This window comes from Lagenorhynchus albirostris, chromosome 16, assembly GCF_949774975.1.
Source record: "Lagenorhynchus albirostris chromosome 16, mLagAlb1.1, whole genome shotgun sequence".
Classification (NCBI taxonomy): Eukaryota; Metazoa; Chordata; class Mammalia; order Artiodactyla; family Delphinidae; genus Lagenorhynchus; species Lagenorhynchus albirostris.
The window spans coordinates 58531864-58548341 of record NC_083110.1 but is presented as its reverse complement, the minus strand read 5'-3'; the positions used below and the strand labels follow the sequence as shown (position 1 = coordinate 58548341).

At 52.5% G+C, this 16478-nt stretch overlaps 2 protein-coding genes across 10 annotated transcripts in view; one reads left to right on the top strand and one right to left on the bottom strand.

Annotated features, from left to right (window-relative positions):
* Positions 1-648: 648 nt before the first annotated feature.
* Positions 649-6246, top strand: LOC132507156 (steroid 17-alpha-hydroxylase/17,20 lyase). The gene is made up of 8 exons (XM_060126246.1): positions 649-1031; positions 2492-2630; positions 2835-3064; positions 3658-3744; positions 4134-4349; positions 4673-4842; positions 5350-5453; positions 5960-6246. The coding sequence occupies exons 1-8, from the start codon at positions 735-737 to the stop codon at positions 6244-6246; spliced, it is 1530 nt and encodes a 509-aa protein (XP_059982229.1). The 5' UTR covers positions 649-734.
* Positions 6247-12788: 6542 nt separating this feature from the next.
* WBP1L (WW domain binding protein 1 like) overlaps positions 12789-16478 on the bottom strand; it is a 59128-nt gene continuing 55438 nt past the window's right edge. For all 9 annotated transcript variants that reach the window (XM_060127192.1, XM_060127197.1, XM_060127191.1 and 6 more), the window contains one exon: positions 12789-16460. In XM_060127192.1, the coding sequence (XP_059983175.1) occupies positions 15724-16460 (737 nt within the window). In that variant the 3' untranslated portion in view covers positions 12789-15723. The remainder of the gene's footprint in view (positions 16461-16478) is intronic.

Below are 16478 nucleotides of genomic sequence, written 5' to 3'. Positions count from 1 at the left end.
GTGAGTATATTCAATGCTACTAAATTGTACACTTAAAATGGTAAATTTTATGTTATGTATATTTTAACATAATAAAACTTTTTTTTTTTAAGTCATATAGCTAGAAAGTGGTCAAGCTAGAATTTGAGCCCAAACCTTTCTGACTCTAGGGCCCATGCTCTCAATCCAAGAGTTTTACTCCCCCTAGAAAAAGCAGCCAACCGGGAGCCAGGAGGGCTGGATTCTTGTCATCACCATCTGTGTGACCTTATACAAGCCTGATTTTCCAAGGCCTCACTTTGCCCAGCTGTTAAATGATAAGATTGAATAGCTTTGACAATCCCTGCTGGTCATAACAGTCCTGACAGTGTCAGCTATGCATTGATTGTGATTTTACAGCATGGAAAATCCCAAGCCTTGACTCCTGACCTAGATATCATTTGCTTCTGGCGCACTCTGGAGACACTGATGGACAGGGAGCGAGGGAGAAGGACCGGCTGTCCACCCCTTACCTAGCCCCTCCCCTAGGGGTTTGCCCTGGAGCCGAGCCAGCTCTTGAAGAAGGCCTCCACTCCTCTCCCCATTCTAGGAGAGGGATCGGGCCTGGCTGTGCTCCAGGATAAACTTCCACAAGGCGAGCAATAACATAAAGTCAAGGTGAAGATCAGGGCAGCCCTTAAAAAGGCCTCCTTGCACCCTAAAGTGGCTGACGCCACTCCACAGCTGTGTGTCCTGCCTGCCGCCACCCGGCCACCATGTGGGTGCTCTTGGCTCTCTTGCTGCTCACCCTCGCCTATTTATTTTGGCCCAAGACCACGGGCTCTGGTGCCAAATACCCCAAGAGCCTCCCATCCCTGCCCCTGGTGGGCAGCCTGCCGTTCCTCCCCAGACGTGGCCACCAGCACGTGAACTTCTTCAAGCTGCAGGAAAAATATGGCCCCATCTATTCCTTTCGTCTGGGTTCCAAGACTACTGTGATGATCGGCCACTACCAGCTGGCCAGGGAGGTGCTTCTCAAGAAGGGCAAGGAATTCTCCGGGCGGTCCAAAGTGGTAAGCAGTACCTATCATCCCTCTTCTCTCACCACTCCCTGGGGATGTTCAGTTCTCCAGGCAAGGCCATGCCTGGAATGACACTTCCAGCTCCAACAACCTGTGATTCTTCCAAAAACAGACTGCCGGGGCTGTGGGTGGGAAGTGACCCCTTGGACCCCATCCAGTCTCTAAACTAGGCAGGAAGAATTAAAGGAAGATTTCATTTTCTGAGCTTCCCAGGAGGTGGGGTGGGGTGGGAGTGGTGGTCTGAGGGCGTCAGGGAGCCCTTAAAACAGTCATCTCGCCCGTGAACTGGATGATGATCTGAGCTTAGACTTCCATAATGAACTGAGAGAGTGCATATAAAGCACTTAGCCCAGTGCCCAGTGCAGGAAGTGCTCAATAAACAGCCTTGATGAATGCTGTTCTTCACACGGAAAAGGGGGGGAGTGATTGCTGTCCTCCATGCAAAGTTGTGAGGGAGAAAAACCCTGGCTCTTGGAGGGCTGGGATTGCTGTATTCCTGGAGCTTTCTCCAGCTGCTCCAGCCGCAGGGAACTGACCCATGGGAGCACTTTGAGGGAGGATGCTGATGAGCCAGCCTATTGAGCTTTCTGTTTTGCTCCTGGGGGGCAGAGGGGAGTGGGAGTTAACCATCCAGCAACACTGCCAGCCCCCCACTGCAGCACCCGGCTGCTGAGAACTCCCTTGAACATCCCAGGCAAGGCCCCCTGGCTGCTCATCTTTGATCAGACCAAGGGTTGACTCTTTTTACCTTGGACCAGTCAGCCAGGTCTGCGGGCCAACTATCCCCCTTCCAACTCTGCTGAGCTCTTCTCTCCAGAGCAAAGAGGAAGGAGGAGGCTAGTCAGATGGGGTTTGCAGGTCAGGGGATAGAAGAGGGGAGGTTTGGGAGCTTTATGGTTTGGGGGGTGCCTCTGAGAAGAGGCAGCTTGGCCCAAGTCCAGACTGGGTGGACAAGAAATCTGCACTCTCCAGATGCGGCCCTGGGGTGGGCACACAGCCTGGCAATGGAAGGGTAAACTAAGGGCGCTGAGCTGCTGTGCCTTCAGCAGCCTCCGCCCCCAGAGGGCCCAGGGAAAGGCAGGGGTTTGGGCTGTCCTCGGTCTCTGCTCCTGTTCCCGGGACAGGCACAATTTAGAGAGTTCATCCCATCCACAGCTGCCTTCCCCTGGTCAGAAACTGATGAGAAAAAGAGGCTCAGAGGTCACCTGTCACTGACCTGAACCCCAGGACCGCTGCATTCTAATTCAGGGTTCTTTTTCTCCTCGCTCTGTCTCTCTGATGGAGTTGGGAGTGTCAGGTCATAGGTTCTGTCCTACCAAGGCCTTACAGTCATGACGGAGTGGAGCAGGGAGGTCCCACACGGAGGCAGAACGGCAGGTACCTGCCTTCTTCCCCAGGGCTAGGACCGGTGGATGGGGTCTGATTCCTATGTCCTTTCCTGCTTTCCAAAGTTGACTCTAGACATCCTGTCAGACAACCAAAAGGGCATCGCCTTCGCCGACCATGGTGCCGTCTGGCAGCTGCATCGGAAGTTGGCACAGAACGCCTTTGCCCTGTTCAAGGATGGCAACCTGAAGCTAGAGAAGATCAGTGAGTGCCCAGCCAGCCCTGGGCTGCTGGAGGGAGAAGAGGTTTGGGAGGGGAGAGGGTTCTGGATGATTCCATCGAGCATTTTCTTGGCTACCGCTGCCATCTACTGGACATCTGCTCTCTGTCCTTGACTAAGATGGAACTGGTAGAGAGGGGGTGAGGGGCGGCTCAATTCCCCACCCTCATGCCCCTCTCTCCCCTCAGTTAATCGGGAAGTCAGTTTACTCTGCGACTCCCTGGCCACCCGGCATGGAGAGTCCATAAATTTGTCGGAGCATCTCTCTCTGGCGGTGACCAACATAATCAGCTTTATCTGCTTCAACTTCTCCTTCAAGAATGAGGATCCTGCCCTGAAGGCCATATACAAGTTCAATGATGGCATCCTGGAGGCTCAGGGCAAGGAGATTTTGTCAGACATATTCCCTGGGTTTAAGGTGAGGATGAGGCCGGGCCCCACTGTCAGATCTCAGCAGACCCTGACAGCACCCCCAGTTCTTCTTTCCTCTTTCAGTTCAGCTCCAGACCCACCTTTTTTTTCTGACCACCTCAGCCACAGTGACCTCTACCTCCTCTGACTCTTAAAACCTTGCTGCTCCTCTACAGAAATCGGTTTAGCTTTTAAATTATGCATTTGGATACTCATGATAATGGCTCTCGTCTATGCACCAACTGCCATGTGCCAGTACCAGCACTCCACAAGCATTAATCATGCATTTCCCTTGGAAGTGGGTTTTATTATCCCATACAGTTGAGAACACAGGCTTCAAGAAGTTAAGGAACTTAACCAAGGCTTGAGACTCAAGTCTATCTTACTACTGGGTAAACCCTCAATCAGCGCTGGATGTTTGATTGAATGGGGAAGGGGATGTGGAGGTGACTCCTTTCTCCCTTGTTTGGAATTGTCCTAGTTGTCACTGATGGTCCCATTCTGGGTCCGTATCCTGCCTTCCATTCTGGCTGAAGTTTGGGGTTAGAGTGGGAACTCTCCAGAGTCAGAAAGATAGGATTTGACATTTCTACTTTGCAGATTTTCCCCAGCAAAGCCCTGGAAAAGATAAAGAGTTGTGTTCGAATGCGAAACGAATTGCTGAGTGAAATCCTTGAAAAAAGTAAGGTAGGTGATGGAGCAGAAGAGATGATGAGTTAGGTGGAAAGCATCATGAGAGCAGGGTTGGGTCCATTTTGGACACTGTAGGATCTCCTGCACCTAGCAGAGAGCCTGGCATATAGTAAGTGCTCAATAAAAACTGACTCAACTAATGAATAGGCGTGGAGAAGTGAGGAATTGAAGAGGATCCTAGAAGGGACTTGTCTACCCCCCAAATTTAAAGAGGGCCTAGCGCTTCCTCCTACTTCCACAAGCTCATGGGTCCTGACTAGCCTCACTCCACTCCCTCACTTCCAAGGGGGAGAAGCCTTTGTATCTACAGTCTGGGGTGAGAGTATGGCAGGGGTTGCAGATGGGGTTCCTTCCTCATCACTCTCCCAATCTCACCCAACCAGGAGAACTTCACCAGTGACTCCATCACTAACTTGCTGGACATACTGATCCAAGCCAAGATGAACGCAGACAATAACAATGCTGGACCAGACCAGGATTCAAAGCTGCTTTCAGACAGACACATGCTCACCACCATAGGGGACATCTTCGGGGCCGGCGTGGAAACCACCACCTCTGTGATAAAGTGGATTGTGGCCTTCCTGCTACATTATCCTCCAGTGAGCTTCTCCCTACCCCAGCCTTCCCAACCACTCTTGACCCCAGCCAGACTCACCTCTGCTCCAGAGAGGGAGGAAGAGACTACACCCTCAGGACTTCTTTGCAGGATGAATGGGCTGCCGCACCCCTTACCCAAGCAGTGGTTGGCTCTGGCCCTTGGGTGGAACTGCCCCGTCTTCTGGAAACAAAGCCTGGGCTCGCAGAGCCATCACTGGGAAGGGTCTGGGCCAGTTCTTCTGGATGTGACAGTAGGCTTCTTCTAAGCCCTTGCTTCTCCTGGGCTTAAACACCCTGGTAACATCCACCCTGTTCTGGCCCTCAGTTGAAGAAGAGGATCCAGGATGATGTCGACCAGAATATAGGTTTCAATCGCACACCAACTATCAGTGACCGGAACCGCCTTGTCCTGCTGGAGGCCACCATCCGAGAGGTGCTTCGAATCCGGCCTGTGTCCCCCACGCTCATCCCCCACAAGGCTATCGTTGACTCCAGGTGTGCCTTCCCTCCCAGTAACATCCAGCCCACCTGGTCCCTCCTCCATCACCCCACACCCCCAGCTGGGTACAGTCAACCACTACCACTCATCCTACCCATGACCCTATTGACCAATGTGTCTACCACCAACTGACACCCAGTGACTAATCCACAGATCTACCTGACCTCCCTCAGAGGCTGCCTGCTGCCACGTGGAGACATGTGGTGTGGGATGCTCCTACCCAATCCAATAGCCGCAACACACATACATACTCACAGGTACCAGCTCAACATGCATACCCGTGGGCCCTGACAGGCCCACAAGTGTTGATACATAAGTGCTTGTCAGGAGGAGAGGGCTGGATTCATAGTCCACCTGGTAGAAGCTGAGGAAAAGATGAGGGAGTGGACATGAGGGAGTAAAGGGCTCTTTTCCCCAAAGTGGGGGACCACAGAGGCTTGGGGCTGAGCAGGTGGGGAAGGGCAATATTCCAGACCCTCTTTTCCTCTCCCTCCCTGGGGCAGCATTGGTGACCTTACCATTGACAAGGGCACAGATGTTGTGGTCAATTTGTGGGCACTGCATCACAGTGAGAAGGAGTGGCACCGGCCCGATCTGTTCATGCCCGGTGAGTCCCTGTTCTGTCCTGCTCCCTGGCCACACAGCCACCTCTGTGCCCACCTTTCCAGCATCACTTCCCCTCTGTTGAGCTTGCCACTAGCAAACTCCTGACTCCAACTACGTGGACCTGTTGACACCCCCATCCTACGCTAGACTTAGCCAGATTCTTCACAGCTGGGTTCCCACCTTCTCCTTCCACCAACTGCAAATCTCCTCCTCTAAGAAGCCCTCTAGGCATATGTCTCCCATGAAGTCAGCCCCCTCTCCCCTAGGATGGTGGCATTTGCATCTGTTAATACGCCTTCTTTCCATCTGTCCTGAATATTCCATCCCCTCTGTGTGATTAAGGGCTACCAGAGAGCAGGGCTGTATCTCTCCTCAGACTGGGCCCCCCTCCCCCAAGTAAGGTGGTCCATCTTCTCAGGGTGGGGTCCCCTGGGCAGGACCATGTTGCCCCCCCTCCTCTGCTTACTCCTGCCCTGGGCCCTGACTGACACCTCCCCATGTCCACAGAGCGCTTCTTGGACCCCACGGGGACCAAGCTCATCTCGCCATCGTTAAGCTACTTGCCCTTCGGAGCAGGACCCCGCTCCTGCATAGGTGAGATGCTAGCCCGCCAGGAGCTCTTCCTCTTCATGACCTGGTTGCTGCAGAGGTTCGACCTGGAGATCCCGGATGATGGGAAGCTACCCTCTCTGGAGGGCAACCCCGGTTTAGTCTTACAGATCGATCCTTTCAAAGTGAAGATCAAGGTGCGCCAGGCCTGGAAGGAAGCCCAGGCCGAGGGTAGCACCTCGTGACTCCGCCCTGTGTGACCCCACAGCACGGAATTAGAGGAGCTCCCCCACCTTCCCCAACCATTCCTCCCTCCTCCCCACCCACTCTGCCTTCTTTTCCAGCCTGCAGCCCTGGCAGTGCTGTGCATAAACAGTTGTGGTTTTTTTTTCAGAAGGTCCCTGAGCAGCTCGTTCATTTGTTTGTTCACTCATTCTTTCAGAGAGTATTTTATTGAGCACCTACTATGTACCACTCACTCACTGTCCCTGGACCCTCAGGCTCCCTGGTCTTACATGAAGCTTACATTCTAGTGAGGGCTGACAAATGAGCATTTCAGAGACTCATAAGTACTTTGGAGTCAATTATACTAGGTGCTGGTGATATGAGGGGAATGGCAGAGGTGGGGGGCAGCCACTGTGAATGACTGATTGGGGAAGGCGTGAAGATGGCGGGGGGAAGGTGTCCCATGCTGAGGGAGCAGCAGGTGAGCAGTTCTCAAGGTAGGAGAGGTCATTCAGTCTAGAGCAGAGCCAATGAAGGGAAGAGTGGTCCCTGATGAGGTCAGACTGCAGGCAGGGTCAGGTCCCATGGAGTCTTTCTAAGTAGCAGGAAGGAGTTTGGGTTTCTATTCCAAGTATGAGAGGAAGTCACAGGAGGGTTTACACATTCAAGTGGAAAGGTCTGGTTAATATTTTTAAAAGATCATTCGAGTTGCTGAGTAGACACTGGTCTGCAGAGGGATGAAAGTGGGGGCCCTGGGGAGGAGGTTGTGCTGGTCCCGGACAGAAGGATGCTGGTGGCTTAGACCCTGGTGACAGCAGTGGAGATGGCAAGAAGTGTTGGGATTGAGTTTACATTTTGAAAGCAAAGCAGATCATGTTTGCTTTGATCCACTCATCGCTGCATGTATCTCAAAGCTTTGGCTTTGGGGAAGTGTCTATAATCCATAAACTCAACCCACAACTACCCATTCCTCTCGTCTTGGTCCCCAAAGACTGGTAGGTCTCCTTTTCCTCATTCTGTACTGGGGTAAACACCGCCAGGAAAGGGCTTTCACGGCAGCCTCCGGCTCAAGTGCTCAGGCTCTGCCCCTGCCCCCCACCCCCAAACCCCAGGAAGTCTGTAAATGCCTCACTAGAAAATGGAGCCCCGACTTCTTCAAACCTTAAAACCGACATCTTTAAACCTTGGCCGCTGGCCAGTCCGCAAATGAAAGGTGTCCTGAGATGCCCTGGGAGAAACTGACCCTTGCCCTTTAGAATAGAGAGAGGCCTCAACCCCAGCTCCCTGGCGCCAGCCAGACCAGGGTCAGATCATCAGCGACCTGGTCCTTCCCTTCTGACTGGAGGAGGGCTCTGGACGGGCCGACAGGGCAAGCCTGAGACTCCGCCTGGCCAAGTTCCAGGGAGAAGAAATCAAGGGAGCCCCCGCAAGGAGGGAGGGCCAAAGCTTTCCACCACAGCAGCCTCTTCTTTCTTCAAAGAGCTTTGCTAATCCAGGGGTAGTCGACCATTCCCCACTGCCCCCAACTCAGTGCTGGCCTTCACTGGCCCGTGACCCTAAGGCCTTGCTAAAGAGCCCAGTGGAGTCGGTGGGCAGCTGTGGCTGAGCCCAGCCTCCATCATGGGGAGCCTAGAGAGATGCTGCCACCACAGTGAGCTGATGAGAAAGGGGTTAAACTGGAGGTGGCTCCCTCCTTCTCCCGGGTTCCTCTGTCCCCACCAGCTGCTCGCTGGTCTAGAGCCAAGCTACCCTCAGCTCAGAGCAGAGGGGAGCTGACCGGCTGGAGGAGAGTTACTTTCTCCAAATTTGCTCAGAATCTGAAAGGCATTTTGCGGACTAGTGGGGAAGAGATAAACAACATCCCCTGTAGAAGCAGTGCATGAGTGTAACTGGGAAGGAAACATCCACTCTCCTTGATTCAGACCATTGAATGGCAGGGAAATGAGAGGCTAACCCTTCATTTTGAAGATGAGAAACCTGAGAGCCACTGGGGGCAGGTGTGTGTGGGGTGACTTGCCCTAAGTCACCCAGCGGCCTAGCAGCAGGTCTGGGACCAGAACCCGGGATTTCAGGGATGCAGGATGAGGAGCCAGCGTGCTCTCTCACAGGTCTTCCGCGTCTGTGCAGAAGGGCCCGAGTGTCTGGCTGGGGAGAGTACAAAGCTGAGCATCCTTTCAGGAAATGACCTCGTGAACTCTGACGCCTGCCCAAACTGCCCTTCCCCTGCCTGGAAGGCCTTTTCCCACCGACCTAAATCCTTTTAGCCCTCAGCTTCTGTTCATTGGTGTGGAATCGCACATGCGCCTGAGCACCTGCCTGGGCTGCAAATGGGTGTGGTGACCCCCAGGGATGCTGCCACCCCTGCATCTCTGGAATTCAAGACTGAGCCCTCTTGTGTTCTTTTGGCTGCACATCAACCTGACAAGTAGGTTACACACACAAGAGGAGTGAGTCACATGCTCTAAATCACTTGGCTAATTGGTCCAGTGGTAAAAGAACTCTAACTCCTTATGCAGAAGGAATTCCAGATCTTTGGCAAAGCTGAAAGGTCTTCATCAAGACCCCACAGTCACCTTTTGAGCCTCAGACTGCCCTCAACCAGGGCAATGGTGTAATGGTAAATAAATATTGAACCAGTTCTCTGGTGCTGGTGGTAGGGAACAGCCTTGATTTGTAGTGTTTGCTGATCACTGTGGTGTAAACACTCCCACCATGAATGTTCTGGTTGGCCTCTGGTGGCCACAAAGCCTGCAGCAAATGAGGAGCCCTCTCTCCAGTCATGCTCAGAGGGATAAACACCCATCTCAGGACAGGAACCCAATCACAGAGGCTAGAGGGGGGTGGGGAGAGGCCTGCAGGAGGAGGCCCCAGGTTCTGGGCCCCAGGCTCCCCAGTTTCCTAGCTCTGGATCTTAAGCTCACTGCTAGCTTCTCATTTGTAAAGTGGGGTAACTTACCACCTGTGCTGCCATCATCTGAGGTTCTGGTGAGGATGAAAAGTAGAAAGGGCTGTGTGAGCAGGAGAGTTCCACACTGTTGGGAGTTACAGAAGATGAGAGGTCAGGCTGCGGGAGCAAGTTTTCTTTCTTTCTGTCATTTACAGACGGAGTGAGCGTAGGCAACTTACTTAGCCTTCTCAAACCTCGGTTTTCTCATCTGTAATATGGGTGGCTGAGATGTGTGTAGAAATAGCACCACCAACCCAGAGCATTGCTGAGAACAAAACATGGACCTACATCTTGTGTTCAGTGCCTTGATAAATACTGGCTTTATTGTCATTGCCTATATCCAGACCCACAAAATAAGTCCCTCTATAAGGGTTTTACACAAACCTCCCAAAGGCCACCAGCTTGGTCAGGAAGGAGAGCAGGTATATCCGGATGGGTCCATCTGCAGGACAGTACCACCAGGGATGCCCCTCTTGCAGCTCCAGATGGCCCTGCCGGTTGTCCCCTCTTTCTCTCCGGAGCCAGGGCAGGCTGGCAGCTGGGAAGTGGGTGGAGACCCCAAAGACAAATTTTTCAGGGTTCCAACACCAGGGTGCTTTGTAACATTTTCCAGTGGGATTGGGTTTCTTGAGACTTCTTGGTGAAAAGACATGCAGTGGAAAGTTAAACTGTGGTGAGGAGCAGGTTATACAGTGAGGAGAAACTTCAGATCAAGCAAAAATCCTCTTCTCTCCCTCACAAGCCACAAAAGCTCTTTTTTAAAAAGTCTCCTCTGAGGAAGAGCAAAACACTCTTGCAAGGAAAAGACACAAAGAAGGTCCAAATAACTCATTATTTTACAAAGTTTCCAAGGGGTTACACCTCGCTGTGGAGGTTAGCACTGATCTGAAGCAGGTACCACCTCCCATTTCAGCACTGAGGGGCTCTGGTAGGTAACAGCTGGCTGGGTGCAGGGCCTCTGGGGGGCTCATGACGAGGCAAGGGGAGAGGGGTGAAGAGGGGATACAGCTCCTGAGAAAACAGTGTCTGCTTTACCTGCCACCACGTTACTCCCCTGGCTCAGCGTACCCTTCTCTGGTTCCCTCTCACCTTTGAAAAGAAATGAAAAGTTCTTCACGGGGCTTGTGAGCACCAACAGTACAACTCTTCACTAGTCTGGCCAGCTAGTTAATTGCATGGGCTTTGGAGTCAACAGATGTGGGTTTTAATCCTTGGCTCTACCACAGCTCCACCAGCTGTGTGACCTTGGACTAGTTAATTAACTCCTCTGAATGCTTCATCCCCATTAATAAAGCAGGAATAATTACAGTCCATACTTCAGAGGGCTGCTTTGAGGCTAAAATGAGAAAACGTACGTAAGATGCTTATACGAGACCTGGTGTTATATAAACAGTCAATAAATAAAATAAGGACAAATTAAAATCTTTTTATTACCAGCTTACCTCTCCAGCTTCATCTCCTGTCACCTCCCAGAATGCAGTTACCTAGAGGGATTAAATTGCTCACAGATTTAGACATGACACCGCACTCTCCCGTTTTAGGCATCCTACGCTTTTTTGTGCTTCTCACACAGTAGGCACTCAATAATCTGCCAATCAAACGTTTGCCTGGAATTCCCTTTACACCTTTCTCCACCTGGCAAGCTCAGTTTAGCAGTCTCTGCTCCAGGAAGGCTGCCCTGAACCCCCAGGTGGGCTACATTCTCTTCCACAGCATCCTGTACACACATGCTTCATGGTATTTACCATGTGCTACTAAAACTGTTCATTCTTCCTCACTAGAGCATTATTAGCTCTTCTAAAGAGGGGCCAGGTCTAAGGCATATTTGCAACCCCAACACTTGGCACACAGTAGGTGCCCCATAAATGCTCAGCTCTTAAGTAAGGCCAGCCACCTGTCCCAGATGGAAACTGCATCCCAAACACCTCCCAAGACCCACTACCCTTCCCAGCAACTTCAGGTTTCCAGAAGGTTCAGTCAACAGTCAGCCAAACCCACTTCCTGCTCCTTCTCCTGAGTTAAACCTTGGTTTTTGCCCCCTGGCTGAAAATAGAGGAAACTGGAGGAGGGGGAGTTTCTTGAAATTCCTGTTCATCAAAGCTACTGTTCGTGCTTCAAGGCATTGGTACTGTCTCCACCTCCTGGTCACCTAGGGCAGTAGAGACAGCAAATGCTGTACCTTGTTAGAGAAATCAGGAACTCAGTGACTCAGGAGCTTGAGGTGGGCCCTCAGACCTAGGCAGTAAACGTACACATACAGCCTCTGGTATGCAGCTTGTAAGAGTTGTACCATTTTGTTTTTGTGCCACTCAGACATTAGCTTAAAGAAGGTAAGAATGAGGTACTCTACCAGTTCTTTCCTGTGGCTTTAGAACAGAACTGTCCTTTAGAACTGTCTTTCTAGATGCTAATATGGCTCCCCTGGGGTTGCCTAGAGGAGCCCAACAGTTTAGAAGGAACTAGGCAGAAACCATCCCACTGGAGTCACTGAAGGGCTGCGGCTGTGTCCTCTGGCCCCCGGTCAGATGGGGGTGGGCGCACGCCTGGCTTACACTGGACTCTCAGACACCACAGGGCTGACTGCTGGGCAAACCCAAGGGCTAGAGAAGACAATGCTTTCTGCCAGCGTCCCCTGGCCCATCAGTGAGCACTCCACCTGGGGAGGCAAGAACTCCTCACGGAAGGGTTCTGAGGATGCTCATCATTCTGCTTTGCCCACCTGCACGTGGCCCAAAGAGAAGTCTTGCTGGGTGGGGGTTCCGCTTCCTGGGTAGAGGCAGAAGGCTGTTCCTTCCCACAGCCTTGGAGCGGGGACCTAACACCTGACTCAAAGTGCTAAGAGAACAGTCTTAAGCAGAGGCTAAAATGACAATGAGTCTTAGGAAAGGCTCACGGGCCCACGATGGCAGATGTTGGCACACCGTTGGCTCCCACATCACCTAAAAATCAGTTCTGAGGCGCCTGCCTAGAATGCAAGCCCTACACTGCCACCCCCGACTCCTCAAGCTTCTCTGAAACAGTACTGCTCACTTCGTCTCAACCTGCCTCACACTGCCGGTTAGCTATTTCACGAGTTTGTTTTGTCCTCTCCACTATAATTTAACTTCTAGAGGGCAGGGGCCTTGTCTTACACATTTCTTCCACATTCTCCTCAGCATCCAGCACAGTACTGGGCACAAAGAGGGGACTCCAAAACAAGTACTTCGTGTGTTAAGTTCCAAGGCCAAGTGCCCATCCACAATTCTATCTTATCAATAAGAGATCTCCAGGAGGGCTTGCTTCCTTTAAAACGTCATGTCTTAGCTTTGGAGTCTCTGACAAAACTTGTTTCTGTTTTGGGGGCTCTGATTTTAACCTGTCTGTGGGACTTTACAAAGTACTCAGAAATATCCTCTTGGGAGAGAGAGTGTTTGGGTGGAAATGCCTCAGGACAGAGAGTGCCCTCGGCAGCCATTACCCAGCTTGCCCTCAGCCCAGGAGCCTGTCCTCAACTTCTCTCAGCCTCTGTGGGAAGAAGGGAAGAGCACTTGCAGTGAGGAATCTCGAGGTGTGACTCCCTGAAGTCTGAGGAGGAGGAAAAAGGAACAAGCGCTGCAAGGAAAAAGAGCAGTCGAGTTTCGGGGATCGATTTTATTTGGGCTTCTCACAGTGGTTAGAGCCACTCCGTCTTCAGAACAATCACAGCACAGGAAATGCATCACCGAGACTGCCCAGAAAAGTCTGACCAGCTGAATCTTATTGCTTAAAATACACATATTCACAATAACTGACAAAAGGTGATGTGCCTCACAGGGGAATGTGTTAGCATTTGCAAATCTTCCGACTGTAGCACCAAACCCTCGACCAACCCCTTTCTTCTCGTTCACCTGGAACACCAGACTCCCTCACATCTCCCCGGCCCCCTCCCGAGTCCTTCAGCTCCCTACTTCCGCCTTTCGTCACGCAGGGCAGCCTCGTGTAGCAGGGGCCAGACTGTGACGCTGGACTCAAGCCCAGCTCCACCTGTTGCGTTTTCTTCTTCTCGTGCCTTTTGGGTTGGATGCTGCAGTGAACCCAGCAGTAAACACGTGGACCAGTTCCCCACTCTGACTGGAGAAGGAATCCTGAGAGGGCCAGAATCCATCCCTTCGACCAGTTAACTCAAGCAGGGTTCATTTTGGTAAAACTTGATCTCCTTTGAGACACTTCAGTGAGTTGTTTGAGACAAAAACAAAAAACAAAAAACAAAAAACAAAAACCAAAAGGTGGCAGGAAAGGCATCTGAGGGCTGTGGCACACTTCTGCCCACTCTCGCCACACATCGGCCACGTGCTGGACCTCAGCACAGGGAGGTAAGCCCTATGGCACTGTGGTGGCCGCCAAACCCTCCTGGCAATTCTGGGCAGGGCTGACGTCTGGGCCACAGCCAGTCCGAGCTTGACACTGAAGATCCAGTCCAGCTTCTGTCTGAGGTTCCACCCTGGCCTTCTGTCCCAATTGGTTGTGGACACCCCCGGGGGCTGAAGCCGAGGGCCAGGAGCAGCCGAGGGAGGCAGACAGGCTCAGAGCACGTTTCCGTTTACAGGGAGCAGAACACAGGCCTCTGAGTGTCCACGGAGCAATGTGCAAATTGCAGTGATGGGTAGAGTAAAACCTCTATTTGGAGCACAGTATCTCTGGCAAACGTGGGGACTGCCGCCGACAGCGCTGCTGAGTACACCCAAGTGCACAGTCAGACATTTGCTCAGTAAACAGTAAATGCGTAAAATAAATTACCTTGAGAGGGCTGCGCCTGCTCCAAACGTGTGGGTAACGTGAGCAGAGTGGCTGCCGTTCAAAGTGTATTCACAGGAAAACAGGGCTGGGGGCTCACACACGACGGACAGACACACACAGGTTATCCAAAAAGTCACTGTATACGGACTGCACTTTGTTCAACATGGATTTTGGTTTTGTGGACTCCAAACTCAGACACTCGTTCACCTCACAGCCTTGGGTTTGTCTATTTTGTGTGTGTGTGTGTATATATATACATATATACACACACATACACATATATACGTGTGTATTCATATATATACATATATATACCTTCCTTTCTTACCATAACATCAATGCCTAGTCTGAATGTCATCGTTCAAGAGTGGGGGAAGAACCAAACTCTTCATATGAACAGGGCTGGACAGGGAATGTTAGTTTCAGCAGTTTGCTTTCTCCATTCAGATTATTCCTATCAAAGCTCAACTGGATTTTGAAGCCAAACTACAATAATAAGGATCCTGTGGTCCTTCAGGATGGCTGCCTTCGCCCTCCTACCTGGGCCACTTAGACACTTGACATAGGCTACAAAAATTAGTTACCCCACTCAAGGCGGGGTGGAGCAGGGAAAGGGCACGAAAACCACAGATAACCAAGGCATTTTTTCCAAATGGTCAGTTTGAAAAAACAAACAAATAAACAAAACAACTTACTCAGAATCAAGAGAAAATACTGTGTGAGAGTCAGGCTGCGGGACCGCCCTTTCTCAGGTCCCACAGCCTCCTCATTTGTTCACAGAAAACAGTGAGACGTGAAGGCCGGCAGACGTGTACTTGGGATGGGGGAGGGTACTGATCACCTGTGGGCACAGATCAAAAGGGCAGAGATGCGGAAAGCTGCACCTCTACCCACTGCCACAGCGCAGGGCCTTCTGCTCACCCGCAGAAGTTCCAGAGATAGCCCCCACCCAAGCCTGCACACAAAACATCTCCTTCTGGCTCAACTGCAGCCAGGACTCTTTGAAGGCCAAGTTGGGAAAAAGCCACAAATTTTCCTTTTCCAAAACAGAATTCTTGCCTGCCCACTGGTCAAGTTCTTATTTTCAGCTCACTTCTGTTGTTTTTTTTTTTTAAAGAAAAAAACCAAAGAGAAGGCAGGTATAATCTTCCACACTAGAACCAGTCTGCGGCCAGCCAGGACCTGCTGGGAAGGGGCCCCTCCAGGATGCATCGTGCCACCTCGATCTCGTCACCTGGAATTTGAGAGCACAAGCCCTTTACCAACCCGCCACGCAACCGCCGGTCAGCTCTCATCTTCCCACAGGAGGAGCCCAATTCCGGCTCCGGAGACACTGGCAGCGAGGGGCGACAATCCCGACCACTGGGGCTTCATCCAGGGCTGAGACCTGCCACCTCTCTCAGACTGAGATGCAGCAAGGTTCTCATCAACTCACACCAGAACATGAATCCACTCCATCACCAAGAGTCACCTCAGGGCACAGTCTCATCCCCTCCTCGGGGGCTTCTGAAACGCACATCTCTCTGACCCAAGCAGGTAGTGACACGTGACTTGAAAAGAGGTAAAGGGGGACGGGGTGGGGTATGAGGAATGAGTCACAGGACAACTTCTCAGCCCTCCGTGACACTGTATCTATGGGAGGCGAGGCACCCACACCCCAAACTGTACCTGGAGATGCAGGAAAACGCAGGAGCAGAGGGAAAAAAAAAAGGAACACAGTCACTTAATGCTTCTCTCATGGTTCTCCCCTACCCTGGTTGCATCGGCAAGTTCTCGGGCGCAGGCAGGGCCTGCTCTAGCTTGGGGAGCTGCTGCTCTGGGAGTTTGGGGAGTCCTGCTCGTTGATGGTGTTCAGCAGCAGGCAGGCAGGCAGCCGCGGCAGGTGAGGGTGCCCGGGCTCCCGGGCCTGCTCCTCGGAGGGCTGGCAGAGCCCTTCCTCCTCGTCGCCAGGGGGCCGCACGTGGCAGCTGTCGCAGAAGTCCAGGGGCCCGTCCAGAGCATCGTCGATGAGCGCGTTGAACTCTTTGAGGTCGTCATCATGGTGGCCCCGGTTGCACACACACACCTCGATGCCCGAGTCACCTGTGAAGCGGCGACGTCTGCCGGGCGTCTTGTCTTTGCTGTCAGGGAGGGCGCCGCCCTGCTCGGAGCTGTACTCTTTCAGCAGCTCCTCCTTACATTCGGAATCCTTGTCCAGGAAGGCCCCAGGGTCCACCTCCCCCAGGCCGGCCACAGAGCCGCTGGGCTCCATCCCGGGGGCTTTGGTGGCTGCTGGGTCTGCTGGCACGTCGGAGGGCTCAGGGTCAGCGATGCTCGGGGGTCGCGTGCTGCTTCTGCTGGGCCCGGACAAGGGGCTGCTCTGAGCCCCCTGGGAGCCCCTGGTGGGGTCGGCGCTCGGGGGGCTGCCGCCTGTAGGGCCACACTGTGCAGGCAGCTGCTGCTGGAGCTGGAAGGCACTGTATGGTGGGGGAGGAGTTGGAGGTCGGTTCACCACTTCCTCATAAGGAGGTAGTAAATAGTTTGGCAAAAACCCTAAAATGGGGAGGTAGG